Genomic DNA, 19,423 nt, shown 5'->3' with positions numbered 1-19,423 from the left:
GAAGTCAAAAGAGATTAACTAGCTTGTCCAAAGTCACAGACACACCAAAAAAAAGGGATAACATAGGCAATTAGAATGTCTTGAGAACAGTGTGAATTTAGTGTACTAGGCAAAAATACTTACTTTCCCCCAAATTTAAAAGGTTTTATGTGCAAAAATTTGTTGGCAAGGGAAATATACAGAAATGTTATATGTAAAATATATATAATTATGTGGGATATTTGCCGGCATGGATAACTGGACATTTGCCACTTACCATCGCCAAGTTTTGCAAAGTCCTTGTTCAACAGTTCCTCAGCTGTGAGTTTGGAGAAATTGTCATCATCAAAGGGATTCCAAGTGGAGCCTTCAGAAGGGTTGTAAACGTTTTGCTGAGAGGTCCGGGGGGAACCCGATGGAGTGGTAGATGCAGACCTAAAAGTTCCCCACCACAAAACAAAAGTTGTGAGTAAAAGTTGATCAAGAGGAATATAGGGTTTTAAGCTTTAGGGATGTGATCAGTGCTGAACTTTAGGAATATAGACTTTGGAGGAGTAGGGTATCCAGATTGGAAAGGGGAGAGAGTGAAAGGTATCTTTCACCCAGTCTCACCATTTCATTTATATAAACATTCTCCTAACTTCAGAATAAAACTATATACCCTGAGCTGATTAGATTTGAATCTTGGCACTGTCTGTGACAATCAGTCAGTCACTGAGCACTGCGCTTGGTACATAAAGGCAAAAACAACCCCTATTCTCCATGAACTCACATTTTAATCAAAAAGATACCATGCAAATAACTAAGTAGGTACACGGTATATAAGGTATAAATGGAAGGTAATCTCAGAGGGGAAGTCACTAGTAGTTAGAAAGGCCAGGAAAGGCTTTATTCAGATGGAATTTGAGCTGAGTTTAGAAGGAATATTATTATATTATTTATTATACACTAACTTCCCAATTCCTCAATCTATCCTTTTTCCATGGCCTCATTTTATATTCCACCTTTGCTACAGACAAATGGCCACTCCCTTGATATGTCTAGATGATCTCTTAATGCTCTTGTGATAGGTCCTGTGATCCTCTCTTGAAATTAGTTCCTGCCCTAGCCTCTCCCATCCCCAATACCACTATTCAAAACATTAACATTTTCTACCAAATATCTCTTTAGTTTAAGTTTCTTTAAGGGTTTTTCATTTTGTAAAACATCTCCCTTCCATTTAGATCTTGCTGAGGATATTAAAACAAAAATCAAACTGTCCCTACTCTCAAGTAAATCAACCTCCACACAAATTTTGAATCTCTGCTCTTCCCTTCCAACCCTGCCCTCTCCCAAACTCCAGCCAAGGTCTTGGTAGCCCACACAATCTTACACTGTGTTTTGTTAGGATACCCTGTGCCCTGAGTACATATACAAGAACCTCTGCCAAGCAGAGGGACCATGTTCCAGAAACAGGATATGCACCAAATAAAAGTAGCTGCTTCTTTTCCCTTATTTCTATGATCTGTTCATGTGGCACAAACTGGAGCTGGTTTTTCTGGCCCCTTCATTCAATTGCCTATGTAAATTCTGTAACCTTACAGGGGTTTGCCTCTCCTAACTATAATTTTCACCCTAGAGTGCTAAAGTTGGGAGATAGTGTAGGGTAGGGGAAAAACTACTGGGAATTGGATTCAACAAAATTGGAGTTTAAACCTGGTTCTAGCAGAAGCTTTGTGGTAAGTCCCTTTCTCTCTTTAGCACAGCTTATGTAAGTATTATGTAAAGTACCACTCGACCATTAATATTTTCCAAGGTTAACTTTTCCCACAGCTGTTCTACTGGGAATAGTCTCTTGATTGGTCTCATTTATGCTGCCCAGTTTCCTGAGGACAGTAAAGACTTCCCATCTGCTTTAGACTTGATCATTTGTTTTGTCCTCTATCTATGAATGTAGAATTGGGGGCCTTCAGGACTCCTATAGCAGGAAGTAGTGATCATGCTAAGAAACAAAGGAATGTTTGCTTCCCAAAGAAATTGAAGTGTTCTCCCCTACCTTCAACTGCTCTACACCAATCAGGACAAATTTTCAGATTGCACTGAAGTCATAATCTTGTATCTTGACAAGTTCCAGCCAAGTTGGAATTGAGATTTCCCTTCCTGATGACACATACCTCCTTTGGGTAACTATTATGAACTGATCTAGGAGCCAGCACTTGTAGAAGAATGGAAACTGTCCCATACTTTGCAGGTGCTTTCTGGGTTGAAGCCAGGGTTCATCTTGGACTGAAATCATGCTTTTGAATCAGGTCATAAGCAGGTGCAAAAAAAATCTGTGATGAACTAATCAGTTCAGATGGAAATCCAGAAACCTGATCAAAGGGCTCAAGATGGAAGACTACATCCACTCCATTGTTCTTGGTCTGACCTGCCTATTCTATATGTTTGAGCTTCATGGGGATCCCGGGCCAATTCCACACAAATGTGGTACTCTTGATTCCAGCTCATGACCATGGTACATTTGTATTATGTCCAGATTTGTCATTACCAGTTCAACTGTCCTACTCAAAGGATGGTAAAGGGAAATGACTGGATTCTCTGGTAAAGGGATTTTTGATAGTAGAATTATCTTCCTTTTAATCCTTATTCTTTAGAACATAGCTAGGTAGCCTGTTCTTTCAGTTGGTCTAAAGCTTCTCAGGTACATGGAACTCTAGGAGGTCATCCTTATCAATTCTGGGCTTCTAGAAACTTTGTGAATCTTAACTGGATTCAGAAAGGGTTAAATGACTACAAGAGCTGGAATTGCTGGATTCAGAGCAATTCTGTGCTTATTATTGGGTTCCCCGGAAGTGGGTACATTTGTTCTCTTTGCCTATGAATAGAAGATATCATAGCCCCTAATACATCAGTAAAATCTGACTTGATTTCCTTGTATTTCACTAGTTATATGCTGTAACTTGGATTCATGGGAAGCTTGTGGCAGATCACTTTTACTATTTTACCTGTTTTAAGTAATACCTATGCCTGGACCATTTTGATAGCCTGCAAAGGCTGGTCTCCCTCAGTCAATAAGCTTCCTGTTGCTTCCAAGATCAAAGGTCCTTCACAATTTGGCTCCCTCCTACCTGGGCAGTCTTCTGATAACTTATTCTGTGCCCTGAATCCTACAATAAACTCTGGTATCCAATGATACTATTTTTTCATGCTCAGGATATGCCATTTCCAGACTTTTACTATCCAGACTTCCTATGCTTTGATCCTTGGCTTCCTTCAAGTCCCAGATAAAATCCTATTTCCTATGAACTTTCTTTATGCTTAGTACCTTCCAATGATTAATTCTTACACATATATTCATATATATATACACACATAGATACATATATCTATGTGTGTATGTACATTATATATATATGTATGTGTGTGTGTATGTGTGTATATAAATACTTATTTATATATAGTTATTTCCATCTAGACTTTTTATTAGACTGAATTCCTTGATGGTAGGGATTCCATGAAGTCATTCTCATTTCATGTGGAGAAACCTTCAAATGCCTTGTCCCTATGGCACTCCCAATATTATATTGTTTAACTCCATTAAAATGCAGGTTCTTGAAGGAGCAGAAACTGTTTAATTTTTATGTCTCTGTATTGCCGGTGCCTAGCACATAATAGATGCCTTAATGAATACATATTGATTAAATGATCAAGTGAAATACAAAAGCCATTAAGCGGCTCAAGGAATAGAGTCAGTGAGACACCATTTCCTTTTTTAATCCTGTCTCAACCTCGTGCCAAATACTGGCTGTATGACCCTAGGTAAGTCACTTAATCCTCAACTTTAGTTTCTTCATCTGTAAAAGGAGGGTTGAGAGAAATGATTATTAAATAACCAATTACTGGAGAGATTCATGGTTTTTCCTCTTCTCTGTTCATTTTCTATTGAATAAAGTTAGCATCTGAAGAACATGGCTGATAATAAACTGGATTAACTTTCCCCTTCCATTCCCCAACCAAAGTGGGAAAGTCTAGAGTGAGTGTGTGTGTATGTGTGTGTGTGTGTGTGCGTGTGTGTGTGTGTATCTGTCTGTCTATTTGTAGGATCATTGTCTAGATTATCTAAGACTGGAGGTAGTCTGGGAGTGGTCTCTTTATATTAATTTTTCTCATTAATTGTTAAATAATCAGAGTTGATTGCCACTCTTAGATCCACCTATTATTCTAAGGGCACATAAGCTTTGAGTTCCATGAGGGGACTGTGGCATTTAGAAGTGCCATTGACCTCTAATTATCCACTAATATAATTAATTAAATGGTTAATTGTCTAGAAATTGTCTTTTTATACATAGAATAATAATAACAACAACCTCTCAGAACTGTTGAGGATAAATGAAATAATACATTTAAAGCACTTTTGCTTTAAATTGCAAACCTTAAAGCACTATATAAATACCAGCTATTATTATTTTAATTAATAAATACATTTTGTATTGGAGATTCAGCTCCTGGAAAACTGTCTATACTCCCTGATGAACCTAGAAGTCAGTACAACGAATTCCAGGACATCACCCTCAAACAAGATTCTTTTAAGCCTCTCTCTCTACCTGAGAACCAGTAGTATAGAGTATTCTAGTGGAGAAACTAATCCCTGTTTGTTCTCTGTCTCTCTCTCAACATAATCATCATGTACTATCAATTTTAGATCAGCTGGGCTGAGTTATGGGGCTCACCAAGGTGGACCTCCAACTGGATCTTCTTTGGAAAGGGAGACAAACTGTCTTCCAGAAAGAGTTAGGACAGTTTGGATATGTTATCCTAAGAAACATTCCTATCAGTTTTCCTGTCTCATGAGTCCTTTGTCTATGGAGTGGTGATATTGATATTTTTGAATATACTTTTGAATAGAATTTGAAATATCAATTCAAAATTGATATTTTGAATAAAATATTTTGAGAATAGAACTTGAGAAAAAACACTGTCTATTCTCAAAACACCAGTGCATGTGGTCATGCATGTGCACAAACACATCTAATCTTGTAGTACCCACCATCAAGGTAGAAAAGTATCCTTGTTAATGGGAGGATGTGGTAGACTTCTCAGATACTAGAAAAACTAAGAAACATTTCTGAAAGACAGGTACCATTTTTATCCAAGTAGTTTCTGATAACATTTATGGATCCACAATGATTCTTGGGCTTCAATGGGCACTTCCAGTTCTTTAGCAATGTATTTTCCTCTCAACTCATCCTTCTCTACTAATGAACTTCCAACTATTTGTCAATGACTCCAAAGATGTGGAATGATTAATCTTTTGAGAAATATATTATTTTATCTATGTGTGTATTCTCCATTTATGCTCTCTCCTCACCTCATCCTTTACAATTTTTGTTCATGCCTCTCCTAGAAATCATAATAAAGAAGCTACCCAATACCTAAAGGATTTCCTCTGTGTATTGCATGGGTAAAATTGATTGTCCATCTGTCTGTTCTCCCTCTTCATGTATAACCAGTTCATTTTCTTTTCTGGTCACCTAGCTGTGATTATATTTCTTTGTAAATCATTGCTAATGATTCACTAAAAGGTATTAATATCCCTCTATCTCCCCAGCCTCAAACATGTCTTTTGCTAATGCATCTTGGATCCTTTCAAACTTGATTTTTTTGATCCTGTAGGATCAATAGCCAAAGCATATCAGCCTTATGTTTTTAAAAATGGGTTTTTATGGCAGCAATGGGATTGGGATCTCTGAAAGTGCTGTTCAATATCCTGATGGAAATCTAGCCTAATTTCTTCTTCTGGCAGAGAAGACGCTCCACAAAATAAATAAAAGTTCCCTTTGCTTGTCTGCTGGCACACTGCCACCCTCACCAACCAACTCTTTGTGGTGGAAGCAGATGCATCTAACTTGACAAATGGACCCATCTTTCCTCAGGATACCTCTGGAATCTGCTCTTTTTTTTCCAAAAAATTTTCATCAGCTGAATAGTATTATATGCCCTCTGAGGTCGGGTGTTAGGGTATCATGCCTGGAAGGACCACAGCATCCGATCATTGTGCCACTGAAACTTAGCAATCTCAAACATATACAGTTAATCTTAATGGCAAACTTAGGAGTGGGTCGGTGCTGTTTTTCTGCCCAGTTAATTTAAATTATCTCATGACCTCAGATGGCAGAATAAACATACTGATGTTCCATCTTGGAAACCAAAGATTAAAGGGCCGGAAGAATCAGTCTTCAAAAGAACTCCTTTGGAGTGAAGACATTGTAATTACCAAGCCTTGGCTGGGTAATATTAATTTTATTAGGCAAAAAGAAAAAATGTCATATATACTTAACCAAGCTCTCTGTTCACAAAGGCAGCTCTACTCCTAAAGGAAGGGAGCTTGTCTCTGAAGGATCCTACATGTGCTCCTATGTGAATGTCCCTGTTAGAATCCTAATACAAAATGGAATATACTTGATTGTTCTACCATGAGCAACAAAGATATCCAATCAGTCACTAATGACTTTTCATAGGTGATATTGGCTTTCTCCGGAAAGTTTGATGTTTATATGCAAGTCATTAGACACATGATAAAGATGGGGAACATATCAGGGACACATCTTTCATTCACACTGTCTCTTCCTGTTATTGCAGGGTCAGAATCTTATCCTAGTCCTGGTTGCTATAATGACCAGACCAGTTCATTATTTTCCCCCTCTCCTGGAACACTACCCATCCACCACCAGATGTGCTAGGCCTATGCCTCTGATAATTTTTAAGCTACATAAATGTCTTCTCTTTTCTTTTCTGATTATGTCTCTCAATTCATCTCATATTTTGGATTATTTACTGTTTTTCAGGTCAAAATCCATTGTCAAATAACTTAATATTTCTAGTCTTGTTGAAAGCATAACACACACATCTTCCAAAAACACCTCTGCTTTTATTTTTCATTCCATCAAGTATCAATTCCTACTCTCTCTGCAAAATGCTCTGTAATAAATCTATCCATTTATTCAGCGAAAACACTTTTTTCTATGTAAACTATAGTTTTTATTCAAGATTCTTTCCAACTGCCACATTCTACATGATCATGCCTATGTTAAAAAAAAAAACTATCATTTATATAGCATTTACAATATATTAGACCTATATCTCACAATTCTTATCTCATTTGATGATCATACTAATTATTATCCATTATCCATGGATGTTATCCATGAATAATATTATCTTTATTTTGCAGATAAGGAAACTAAGGTAAATAAGGTTAAGTGGCTTGTCCAGTGTCACACATCTAATAAGTATCTAAGGCCAAATATTAACTCAGGTGTTCCTGACTCCAAGGACCAGGACTTACCCTTCTTAGGCTAACTTAGACCGCTTAGCAGCCTCAGTATTTGACCTCAGTAAAATGTAGCCTACTTAGAGTGATATACATAATATTCTCTTGGAAGTGCTCATGGAAAGAATAAGGAACTGATGATATTTATTTAAAATTGAAGAGAAGACTGATGCAGGGAAAAGGATAGCTGCCTGCAAGTATTTGAGGGACTGTCACATAAAAGAGAGATCAGGATAGGGATCAGTTTTCCTTGGTCCTGGAAGCCACACTGGAATAGAACTTGTTTTGCTTGGACCATCACATCAAAGAGGTGATACCATGACAGGCAAGTGAGTTGGATTTAAGCAAGGGAAGGTAGTGCATTATGCTTTGTTTTGGCTACTTATTGTTCTAGGAATGTCCTCTGCTTTTCTGGTTCATCTCTTGAATTTCTATTTTTTAAAATTTTTTCAGTAGTATTTTATTTTCCAAATATATACAAAAATAGTCCTCAACAATCATTTTTATAAAACTTTGTGCTCCAATTTTTTCTTTCTTCCCTTCCTTACCTCTTCCATCCCCAAAACAGCAATAATTTGATATAAGTTAAATAGGCAAAATTCTTTTAAACACATTTCCATATTTGTCATGTTATGTAAGAAAAATCAGATCAAATGAGAAAAAACCCAAAAAAAACAAAAAAAGGGAAAATACCATGCTTTGATCCACACTCATTCTCTACAATTCTTTCTCTGGATGAGGAGACATTTTCTATTCCAAGTCTATTGGAATTGCTTTGAATCACTGCATTGTTGTTCTGCTATTTTTAAAGCCAAACTCAAATACCAATTTGGACATGAAATCTAAAGTTACTAAATAATCTTCCTCTTCAGAATTGATGTAGTACTTTGTTCTACTACTCTCTGATGTTTTTATCCTGTATTAGGCATTTGTGTTTATTTCTTATTTCTGCCAATAAATTGTAAGGTCTATGACAGCAAGGAATTACAGTTTTCTCTAAAAACAGTCTCTCTCAATGGAGTGCCCTGTATATAGTAAGGATTTTTTAGTTGTTGTTGGGAAAAAAATGATGTTTTTTTCATTTTAAAAAAGATTTTAGTGTAGAATTTCTTTATTATATAGTAAAGATTTTGAAAAATGTTTGTTGAAAGAATGAATGATGCATATTTCTCAAATTCAATAAACTGATATTTTATAACTGGTTCAATAATGAATATTGTCTGGAAGAATAAACATTTAGGCAATATGTGTGTGTGTGTGTGTGTGTGTGTGTATGTTTGAGATGTTTGTAAAGAAATACGATATGCAAGGTGTTTTTTAATTGGTTGAAAGTTTGACTCCCAAACTCTGCTGGAAGAAAGAGAAAGAAAAGAAGACGTACTTGGACTTATTGAGGCTTGCTTCAGCTGCAGCTGCCTGAAGCAACTGTGTAGACTGGCTGGCAGGAACTCCAAAAACCGCACTGTGGGTTACATCACTGAGGATTCTCCTGTGTCCAGCCCGCTGGGCTTTGGGGGATGATGGAGGAGTGAGAGATCCAAGCTTCTGCCCCTGGATGGCAGGGGGTGGAGTAGTCTGAGCCTTTGCTTGTTGTCTTATTGGTGCTTGCTTCTGCTAAGAAAAGAGAAGAGGAAGAAGAAGAAGAAAAGAAGAAAGAAAGAACAGTTTGAAAATTGACATAAGGACGTGAATAACCAACATCCCCTCTTTTTCCATCCCAAACTAGATAAATGGGCTCTGAAAATATCAAGTGAGGTGTGAAGGACAGTTGATGACACATAAATGTGAATGAACTCTCTCAAGAAACCTTCATAGAATAACCATGAACAATCAGTTAGTGTATTAGCATTTATTAAACATCTACTATGAGCTAGGGGAGGCAGCAAAGTGGCTCAGTAGACAGAACCCTGAGTCAGGAGTTCAAATTCAGCCTGTGACACTAGTTGTATGATCCTAGACAAGTCACTTCTTTAAAAAAATCATTTATTTATTCCCACTTAATAGAATTTAATTTTCCAGTTACATGTAAAGATAGGTTTCAATGTTTATTTTTGTAAGACTTTAAATTTCAATTTTTTTCTCCCTTCCGTCTTTCTCCCTCCAAGACACTGAGCAATCTGATGTTATACAGATACAATCATTTTAAACATATTTTCATATTAGTCATGTTGTGAAAAAAAAATCAGAACAAAATGGAAAAACCACAAGAAAGCAAAAACAACCAAAAAAGTAAAAATAGTATGCTTTGATTTGCATTCAGTCTCCACAGTTCTTTCTTTGGATGTGGATGGCATTTTCCATCTCAAGTTTATTGGAATTATCTGGGATCATTTTATTATTGAGGCAGATATATACATGCTATGTCTATCACAGAAAATTATCATACAATGTTGCTGTTACTGTATATAATATTCTCCTGTTCACTTCACAAAGTATCAGTTTATGTAAGTCTTTCCAGGATTTTCTGAAATCAGCCTACTCATCATTTTTTATAGATCAATAATATTCCAATTCATTCACTCATATTCATATAATGTAACTTATTCAGCCATTCCTCAATTGTCAATACCTTGCCACCACAAAAAGGGCTCCTACAAATATTTTTGCACATGTTGGTCTTTTCCCCTTTTTTATGTTCTTTGGAATACAGAACCAGTAGACACATTGCTGAATCAAAGAGCATAACCTTTTGGGCATAGATCCAAATTGCTCTCCAGAATTGTTAGATTAGTTCACAACTCCACCAATAGTACCTTAGTGCAGGACAAGTCATTTAACCTGTTTGCCTCAGTTTTTCTTCTCTAAAATGAGTTTGAGAACTATGTCAGTATCCTTGCCAAGGAAATACCATATGAAACCATGAAAAATCAGCCACAGTTGAAAAACAACATTCTGTGTCTCAAATATAAGAAATTTAAATTAACTAAGAAATAAAAACTTAGAGCCACAGGCTTGCAGATAACCATATTACAAATAGGAGCTTGTGTTTTTCTCTTTATAGCCCCATCACCTTCCATGAAATAGATGTGTAATCAATAATTTTGTAGTTACTGAGTTTAATTTAAAACTGGAAGGGACCTTCAAAGACCATCTAGCTCAACCCCATTTTAGAGATGAGGAAAACTGAGAACCAAAAAAATTAAGTCAAGTTCTGTTTCATTTCAATAGCATTAAGTATTATGAAATAGTTAATCAACAAGTATTCATTAAGTACTTACTATGTGCTAGGCAAAGGTCATTTTTGTTCTCTTAATCTCATTTTTCTTCCTCTACACAATGAAAACTGAGACTAAACTATATCTAAGTTTCTTCATGAACCTATCATTTTCTTTTGAGGAGCTTGAAGTAGTTTATGACTTTTATCTAGCTAACCTTTATCTATTCTCCCTGTTTTACACATTGGAGACAAATAGTTCAATAAAATCAATAAAAAAAAAAAAAAAAAAGAATCATAAAAGAATCACTGGTCATCCAGATGAGCATATTATCATTCCATTCTATTTCACAATGTTTGATATGAGGAATTGAGCTAGGGGGTAGGTTATGTCCAGCTAAGAGATTTCTTGAACTATTTTTATCCTATTTTAGAACCCAGAATTAAAATCCTCCATTAAAATCCATATCATACTATAGAATCATCAAGAATTGTGCTAGCACACTGCAAAGCTTGGCTGGTGCTCGCATATTAAGATTATATATCTAACCTCTGAGGACCCCAATTTAAGTGTGAAAAGACTTACCTCCAAGTTATGCCCACCCTTCATCCCCACCTGGTGATCCTTTTTAAATATGAAAACTGAAGGCCCATCTCCTAAGGCACAAGAAGATTGTGATCTGCACAAGGGAGTGGCCACACCAACAAAATCATGACTGCTTTTATGTACTAAGAATGGTAGAGGAAGAGGAGGTCTTTGAGATCATCTAGCTCACTCTCTCATTTTGGAGAGGAGGAAGCTGAGCCTCAGAGAGACTTTGTGACTCTGTCCAGGTCCCAGAGCTAATTAATAGCACAGCTGAGACTAGACACTCTTTCCCCTGTTCCAAATTGCCTCTTACAGATGAGGAAACCTAAAGGTGAAGTGATTTGCTTCAAATCACAAAATTAATTAGTGGAAGAACTGAAAACAATGATGATGATGATGATACTGTGGGGTTTTAAGATTAATAAAGTGCTTTCTCCAAAATAAACCTATAAAGCAGATATTACAGGTATTATCATTTTATAGTTGAGGAAATTCAAATTTGGTGACACTATATAATAGGTCCAAGATCATATAATTAGTTAGTGCCAGAGCCATGCCGAGAATTTGGTACTAAGGCTCTTTCCAATCTACTTCCTGTGATTTGATTAAGGCTACTAAATATCAAATGTCACAAGTCAAAAATTATGGCCGGGTGTCCCAAGTTCTGATTTGATGATCTCATTAATGGTTAGTAGTAATACCTTCTTCTATATTCTTAAATGCATTTGCTCCTTAAATGCATTCATTAGAAGACTTAAGAATAGACAGGTGTTAATAGGCATAACTTTCAGGGATCACAAAGAAAACCACTGTCCAGAACTGGAAGGAGCTCAAAGTTTGCACACAGATCATCCTGTTTTTTAAAAAAAATCTTCCTTCTCTCCTCCTTTTCCACTTCCTTACTCAAAATTAAGTCAGTCTTCAAAGTAATGCTTTCCACAGGCAAATAGGAATATGGAAGAGGTTTGCAATTTTATAATTGCAAGTATAATATTTGCATATAATATAATAATTGCAATTCAATAAACACATTTTATTATTGTTGTTAAAACAACATAAGGTCTTGGACACTTGATCTTAGGATAGAACTAATATACTTGTACAGCCTTGAAGACGACAAGGATTTTTATTTGTGAATGGAAAGACATTTGAACAATGGCAATAGATGAGCAATAAGGATTGGTAGGTGGGAGTGTGGGGAGAAGAGAGGGAAAGGAGTGAGCATTTATTAAGTGCCTACTATCTGCCAGACACTGTGCTAAGTTGCAATTATTATTTCATTTGAAAAAAACACAAAAGTATACAAGAGAAAAAGCACAAGCCAGAAACAAGCTAAATGTAGTTGATGGAGAAAGAGCTGGTCTAAGGATCTCTTTAATCTACAGCTTCATCATGGTGATTCTAGCTTTTAATAGAATCACAGAATATTATTATTTTTGTAAGAATTTTATGTCAAGATATATGGAATAAAGAGTTCTTGGAGCAGAGACATAAATAAGACTTACTAGATGTCAGTATGTGTGTGTACTTGTGCCTATGCACGTGTTTAATCTGTGTAAGTATGAACATATACACATGTGAATGTGTTGAATGTGTATTGTGCATATGTGCACGTGTGTGTGTGTGTGTGTGTGTGTGTATCAGAGTGAGGAGGAACTCTCCCACAAAAATGCCAAACAATCAAGATGACCTAATGGTACCCAACGGGCAAGTGCTATGATACCATAGTCAGGATGGAGGAGAACCTGCTCCATAAAGCCTGAACTGGCAGGAAATGCCAATAATGACCATATTATATTGTTGTACAATGTCATACAATAATAATGACAAAGAAAAGAGATGAAATAGCCCTTTCAATACCTGTTTGAATGGTGGCTGTAGACTGGCCATGGGAGAGTTATGATCCTAGAAAGGGGGAGAAAGAGGAATGGGTCTAGTGGTGAACAAGAAATCCTTGACTTCTGGGGATTGGAGTGGATATGGAGTTCTGCTGTGCATTGTAATTTAGTTATTTTGCAATGCACTACAAACCTGCTACCAGAGATTCTAGCCAGAGCTGTATGAGCCAATAAATTAGGTAAATTTAGGATTTTTTTTTTATTTCCAGAGAAGTGCCATGTGGAGTAAGGCCACATACTGACTGAGACTTGATTGGGCCAGGTGGTCAACTATACACAAGAACTATTTTACAGAGCTTATTAGCTGTTCTAATGGCCAAACTCACAAAAGAGATTGGGAGGATGGGTGTCTCATTGTTTGAGATATGCTAAGGTTGGGATTGAATTCCTTCAGAACCTGAGCAAGTCATAGCAGGAAGAGAAAAGGACTGGTCTAGCCTAATCCCTCACACCTACTGTGAGAAGCAATTCATCAGTAATAGATTCTGGTATCCAATAGATTTAGGATGCAAAGAAGGAAAAAATGGTTATTATGACGAAAGTCCTGCTGAGTCTCTTCTGTAAGTGGGATGTTTGATTCAATAAACTTATTAAAATGTAGGTCACTGGGCTAGATTCTGGAAATAGGAAAAGAAACAACAAAAAAAAATTAAAATATAAACAGTTTCTGCCCTCACAGAGCTTACATTCTGTTCTAAGGGGAAAGAGGATACAGTCTCTTGGGAAAAGTTCCCTGTAATATCAAGTTCTATCAGAGCCTGGCTTTCATTGTTGAGAAGACAGAACTTTCAGAGATCCCATGAATCAAGGAGGAAATCCATGTTGGTTAAATTGGGAGGTATACCTATAGCATGAGATTTACAAAGAAATCCAATTGAACAAAGGAATTGCAAGGAGTGCTAGAATATCTGGCCTCCTGGGTTTGCCTGCAAGTATGTAGGAGAATATTTTAGATTAAACTTTTTCTACTCATAACCCCTTTTTGTCCAAGATATTTTTACTTGACTTTGAGTGTAGAGGTATGTAAAACAGATATGCAAATAAAACATTTACTGGTAATAAATCATAATTTAGCTATCCCCACAGTTACAAGACCCTATGTGGAGTTGTGAATCACAGTAAGAGGCTGGGCTTTAAATATCATTGGCTTATGTCCTATGTCCCCCTTGTACTCCAAAGGGAAAGTTCCTATATAGTGCTATATGTTCATATATACTCCCCAATAGTAATCTGGCAGCCAGGTAAAAGACTGCTTCTTTACAGCTCATGGTCATGCAATGTAGGATCAATAAACTGATGAGATAACTCTGCCATTTTCTGATTCTGTATCTATAAATCAGTTCTTAGAAAGACATTTTCTTTATCAATAAAAAAAATCTGCTCATTTTTATACTTTTCCAGGAAGAAAGACCACATGCTTTGCCAAGGAAAGGTGAAGGCACTGAATATCTGATCTGGCTGAGTTTGCTAAAGATAGACACTACTCCCTTTCAAAGCAATTTATTTTAGTACTTTAAAGATCCATATTTTCATCAGCATGGTTACTCCTCCCATCTATGTAGAATCCAAACATACACCTATGAAGATATCTTTTGTGAATAATCTCCCTAGGCCCACCCTAGTAGTACATCTCTCAGAACTTGGTGAATCTTTTTCCCAGAAGACAGAAACAGTCCATCCTTGAAGCAGTTCCAATGAGTTCATAGCTCTGTTGGCAGATCTTGTAAGAGTCTAGGATCATGTACATACCACAATGAGGCACCAGAGAAGGACTATATAGAATTTAGAAACAACTTACGGGGCAGGGGATGTAAAGGATGCAAATCATTTAACCCTAATTGTCTCACCATATAAATAAATGAATGAATGGATAAAAACAATTTAAGGACAGGTATTCCTTTTAGCTCATGATCACTCCTCCTTTTTATGAGTTAAGACTTTTAATAAGAGACAGTAGAGTTCTATATTAAAAGTGCTTTTCATAGTTATATCAGGGGTTTTAGAATTAGAAGAACATTGAGTCAAACTGTCTATACATCATTCTAGCTATGAGAGTTATTCCTAAAAAGGCTTCCTTTAGCTAGTTAACCTTGTTCCTGCAGTAAGAAGTCTCATTAATTTCCAACAGAACATAGACCTTCCTGGCCTTGACCCCAGTTTCAGGGTCCATTTTATTCCACAATTCTCAGTCTACCATTTATAGTCATATGACTCCATCTTCTATTCCTGACACAGCCTTTATACTTTCAATTTGGAAGGTTAGAAAACATAGATTCAAATCCCAGATTTTTCTTTACTAGCTGTGACCATAAAAATTAAATCACCTCTGGGAGACTTAATTTTCTTAAATGAGAACATGAAGTTGTTGAGAGGAAATACTTTGCAAACATTATGAAGTTATAATTCAGTGAAAAATCCTTTATGTTAAATTATCTCTTTATTTCCTCCATATCCTTTTTTCCTGGACCAGAAGTTTGATTTAACCTACTTCAATTTTAATTACTAATTCTAAACCATGATGATGATGATGATGATGATGATGATGATGATGATGATACCTAGCATTTGTATATAGGACTTTAAGATTCGTAAATGTTATCTAACTCATTTTTTCACTCACGTAAGTGCTTAGGAAGCAGGCACTATTATCATCATCATTTACCAGATGAAGAAACATGTTGAGGAAGGCAAGAACTTGTCACAAAGACACAGCTAAGAAATAAGTCTCTGAGACAGAATTTGAATTCAAGCCTTGCTGATTCCAAATCCAGCACTCTAGTCACATCACCATTAGCTAGCTGCCCTATTCTTTTTTAAAATATTTTTCAAGTATGATGAGTCACCATTGTGGGGATAGGAGGGAGTTTGTTAGAATACATCTTGGTAAGGAAAAGACCTCTTTTGAGATGGCTGGGTAGGTAAATGAGAATTCACTGCAAATGCTCAGATTTACTGAAGCAGAAAGTAAGACTCAGAGGTGTACAAGGGATTGTCCAAGGTTATGCAAGTAGTAAATTATCAGATCCAGTGTTCAACCCCCAAGCTCTCTCCATACAAATCCAATGCACTATGCCCTCTATTTTCTTCAGCACTATGATGCTTAGATACTTTGGATAGGATTTCCTATCAAAGAGCTGACCTTACAGAAACTGAAATTCTCTATTCTGAAAGGTCACATGCCTCAGAGAATGGTATTGGACACAGCATGACTCCTGTCAGAAGGATATTCCCCAATCTAAAGCTAAGAATAAACATTCTAATGTTGTTTCCTACTGAATGCTCAGTCGCCCCACGTTCTTGTCTGGATCGTAAAGAGCCTGGGTTCAAGCAGAGGCTCTTGAAAGGAAGCTGACTGTTACGTTGACATCAGATGACTATTGAGGCAGGGAGAAAAACCATTTCCAGCACAGTGTCAAGGCTCATGTATCTTAAGAGAAAAAAAGGGGTCCCTTTAAAACAATAGGCTATCTTTCCTGAAAAGGAATACTAGTTCTTTACTGAAGTCTTCATTTCCAAATGGAAATGCTAACAGAGGCAATAAGGGTCACCTTGCTACTTCACCTGAAAGTCTGTGGTGAAGGAAGATTCTAAATTTGGGGGTAGAGAATCTTGGGCTTGAGTCCTATTTCTTCCACTAATACTAGCTATATGACTTGAGACATATATGACTTCAAGCCTCAGTTTTCTGTCCTGTGAAATGATGCAATTACTTATCTTGTTTGCTCTATCTTATTGGTTTGTTGTGAAAAAAGCTCTCAAACTAGGGGATGCTATGAAAATGTAAGCCCTTACAGAGTGAAATATAAGAGTAATTCCCTTTCTTTTATGTCTCCTCTTAGAATTCCTTTACTCCCTGAAGACCCTATCTCAAAAACCTACATAACATTCTGCTTCTCAGATGGGATCATAGGAAGAGCAATGGCTATTACCTCTCTAAAGGAGGGCACCTGCCTCAGCCCTAAGGACAACCAGAATCACTGGGGGCATGAGAGTCCAGAGCCCAGGTCTCCCAATTCCCAGGCCAGATCATCCCCCATTCAGCGGACAGTTCTGCCTCTCTTGCCAACAATGGCAACTTATGCTTGGAAAATACTGAGTGCTATTCAAAAGATTTTCACTGTTTATTTCAATTTATCCTCATTTCAACTGCACTAAAAGTCCTGCCTGTCATGGGACAAATCAGGAAACTGAAGCACTAAAGTTCAATGATATGTCTGCCTAAGAATACAGAGCTAAATAAAGGCAGAGCTAGATTAGAATACCTGTCACTGAATTCACAGTGTGAAGCTCTTTCTACACTTTATGGGAGGTAATCGAGAATGAGCATTATTCTATCTATGGATCTCCATCCCCATCATGAGGGAAATTATGCACTTCACCACTCTCAGCTTTTTTGTAGCACCCTAATCTAGTCCTTGAAAGTGATTCTTCTTTACTATCAAGCCCATTCCATCAACATTTCAGCCCTCATTATAATAACTGAAGGCAGCTAAGTGTTATACTAGGCAGAAAGCTGGATCTGGATTCTGGAAGTTCTGAGTTCAAATGTAGCCCCAGACATATAACTTAATTTCTGTTTGCCTCAATTTTCTCTTCTGTAAAATGCAAGTAATAATAGCACCTAAATCCCAGAGATGTGTGTGGATAATGTGAGGTAGTATTTACAAAGTACTTTGCAAACCTTAAAATGCTAGTAAATATTGTTATTATTATCAGATGAGATCTGAAACTTAGGTAAAAAGAAACTAAAACATAAAACCAAATCAAATTCAGGGCCCAGGAACTAGGCAACCACTGAAAACATATTGGGATTGTAGGCTGGGGAATGAGGATATAGAGATGAGGGATAAAGGATGATGAAATTTTTATCACTGAATAATAATTACTTCCTTTAACAAATATATTTTCTGTAGAATAAGTGAGTGCAAATGTCATGCCAATTTCATAGAAGAGGAAGATTAAGAAATCTTGGCAGGGCCTGGAAAGATTTATATGAATTAATGCTGAGCTAAACAAGCAGAACCAGGAATGCATTGTACGTAATAACAGCAACAATGTGCAATGATCAACTATGAAAGGCTTGGTTCTTCTCATTGGTTCAGTGATCTAAAGGAATCCCAATAGACTTTGGACAGAAAATACTATCTACATCCAGAAAAAGAACCATGGAGACTGAATGTAAATCAACACATGCTATATTTACTTCTTTTTTCCATTTTTTTCTCTCTCCCATAGTTTTTCCCTTTTATTCTGATTTTTCTCTCCCAACATAATTCATAGAGCAATGTGCATTAAAAATAAATAATTTTTAAAAAAAATTATCCGTTGCACTAGAAAGAAAAAAAGAGAAATCTTGGCAGGTCCTCAGCTAATAAAAGAAGTTTCCTAAATCAATTAAAATTAAATCTTAAATCAAATTAAAATTAAAAAGCAAGGGTAGTGGTAGAAATTAAATGTGAAGACAAATGACTATGATTGGTACATAGTGAGTTATGGATCAAAATAGACTTGAGACAAAGTCAAGAAGAGCCACCCTCTGGAGGACCAATAGGCTTCTCACACAATGGAGAGGTGAGTACATCAGGGAAGTGTGTCATGGCACACAAGTGAATTTGATTTAAGTGAGGAAGGGCTGGGCAAGGTCACCTGCTTTACTTTCTTCTCCAGAACCACCTGGGTCCAGTGCCAGATATAGATCAGGCTGACTGGAGACAGACCTGGATGCAGTGCATGGGAGGGAAATCTGTTTTTAAAGGAAGCCTTCTCAACAGTAACTCATCTTGGAGAAGATTTGAAAACAGTTTATTGATGAGATTAAATCTTGTTTTTCTCCATCACCAGGAAACCAAGCATTCAAAATGGGAAGCTCCGAAAATAATCTTTAAGTTGGAGATTTATCACTGATTATGAAAATTTTAAAAAAAGTCCATTGCTACAGAATTATGAACATTGCCAGGTATAATGACAGTCTCACAAAGCAAATGGTATAAAATATTATAAGCCCCAATTTACAATGGGGGGGGGGGGGGAAGTGAGGTACAGAAAGGTTATATGACTTTTCCTAGCTGCACATCTAGAAAGTGTTGGAGATGGAGTATGAATCCCAAATTTTAATTCCAAAGTAAGTGCTCTTTTCCCCCAAGCCAGGCTGCTTCCCTTAAAGATTAAAAGGCATGCTAAAATCTATTGTGATCTTTACCATTTCTGATTTCATATATATAATTTTTTTCCCCTATAGCACTGAAAACAGTAGACAGAACTCTGATTTGCTTTGTACCTTAAGATCTTCTTTCATCATGCCACATTTTCTCAGTAGGATATAATAAAAAACATAAATAAAAGGTTCAACATCCTCACAAAGTCTAAAAGCAGGAGGGCTGATGAGTCAGAGTGAGTCAATGCATCTTCTTTGTCATCCAGGAGAGAGCAGGTCCTGACCAGCTGACATGAAGATCTACTGTTTTTACTGGAGAAGCAACATTTACCATCCTAAC

The 19,423-nt window shown here is 36.7% G+C and overlaps 1 protein-coding gene across 11 annotated transcripts in view; it reads right to left on the bottom strand.

The window, feature by feature from the left end:
* The window catches only part of AAK1 (AP2 associated kinase 1), a 229,303-nt gene that overhangs the window by 38,614 nt on the left and 171,266 nt on the right, over window positions 1-19,423 (bottom strand). For 8 of the 11 annotated variants that reach the window (XM_074287123.1, XM_074287125.1, XM_074287126.1 and 5 more), the window contains exons 13-14: window positions 8,670-8,902; window positions 257-414 (exon numbers count right to left, since the gene is read on the bottom strand). In XM_074287123.1, the coding sequence (XP_074143224.1) occupies window positions 257-414; window positions 8,670-8,902 (391 nt within the window). The remainder of the gene's footprint in view (window positions 1-256; window positions 415-8,669; window positions 8,903-19,423) is intronic. The other 3 variants (XM_074287124.1, XM_074287128.1, XM_074287133.1) reach the window with 1 other exon arrangement.

Source organism: Sminthopsis crassicaudata, chromosome 2, assembly GCF_048593235.1.
Source record: "Sminthopsis crassicaudata isolate SCR6 chromosome 2, ASM4859323v1, whole genome shotgun sequence".
In the NCBI taxonomy this organism is placed as follows: domain Eukaryota; kingdom Metazoa; phylum Chordata; class Mammalia; order Dasyuromorphia; family Dasyuridae; genus Sminthopsis; species Sminthopsis crassicaudata.
Note: the sequence above shows the minus strand (reverse complement) of the source record. Positions and strands in the feature narration are given on the sequence as shown.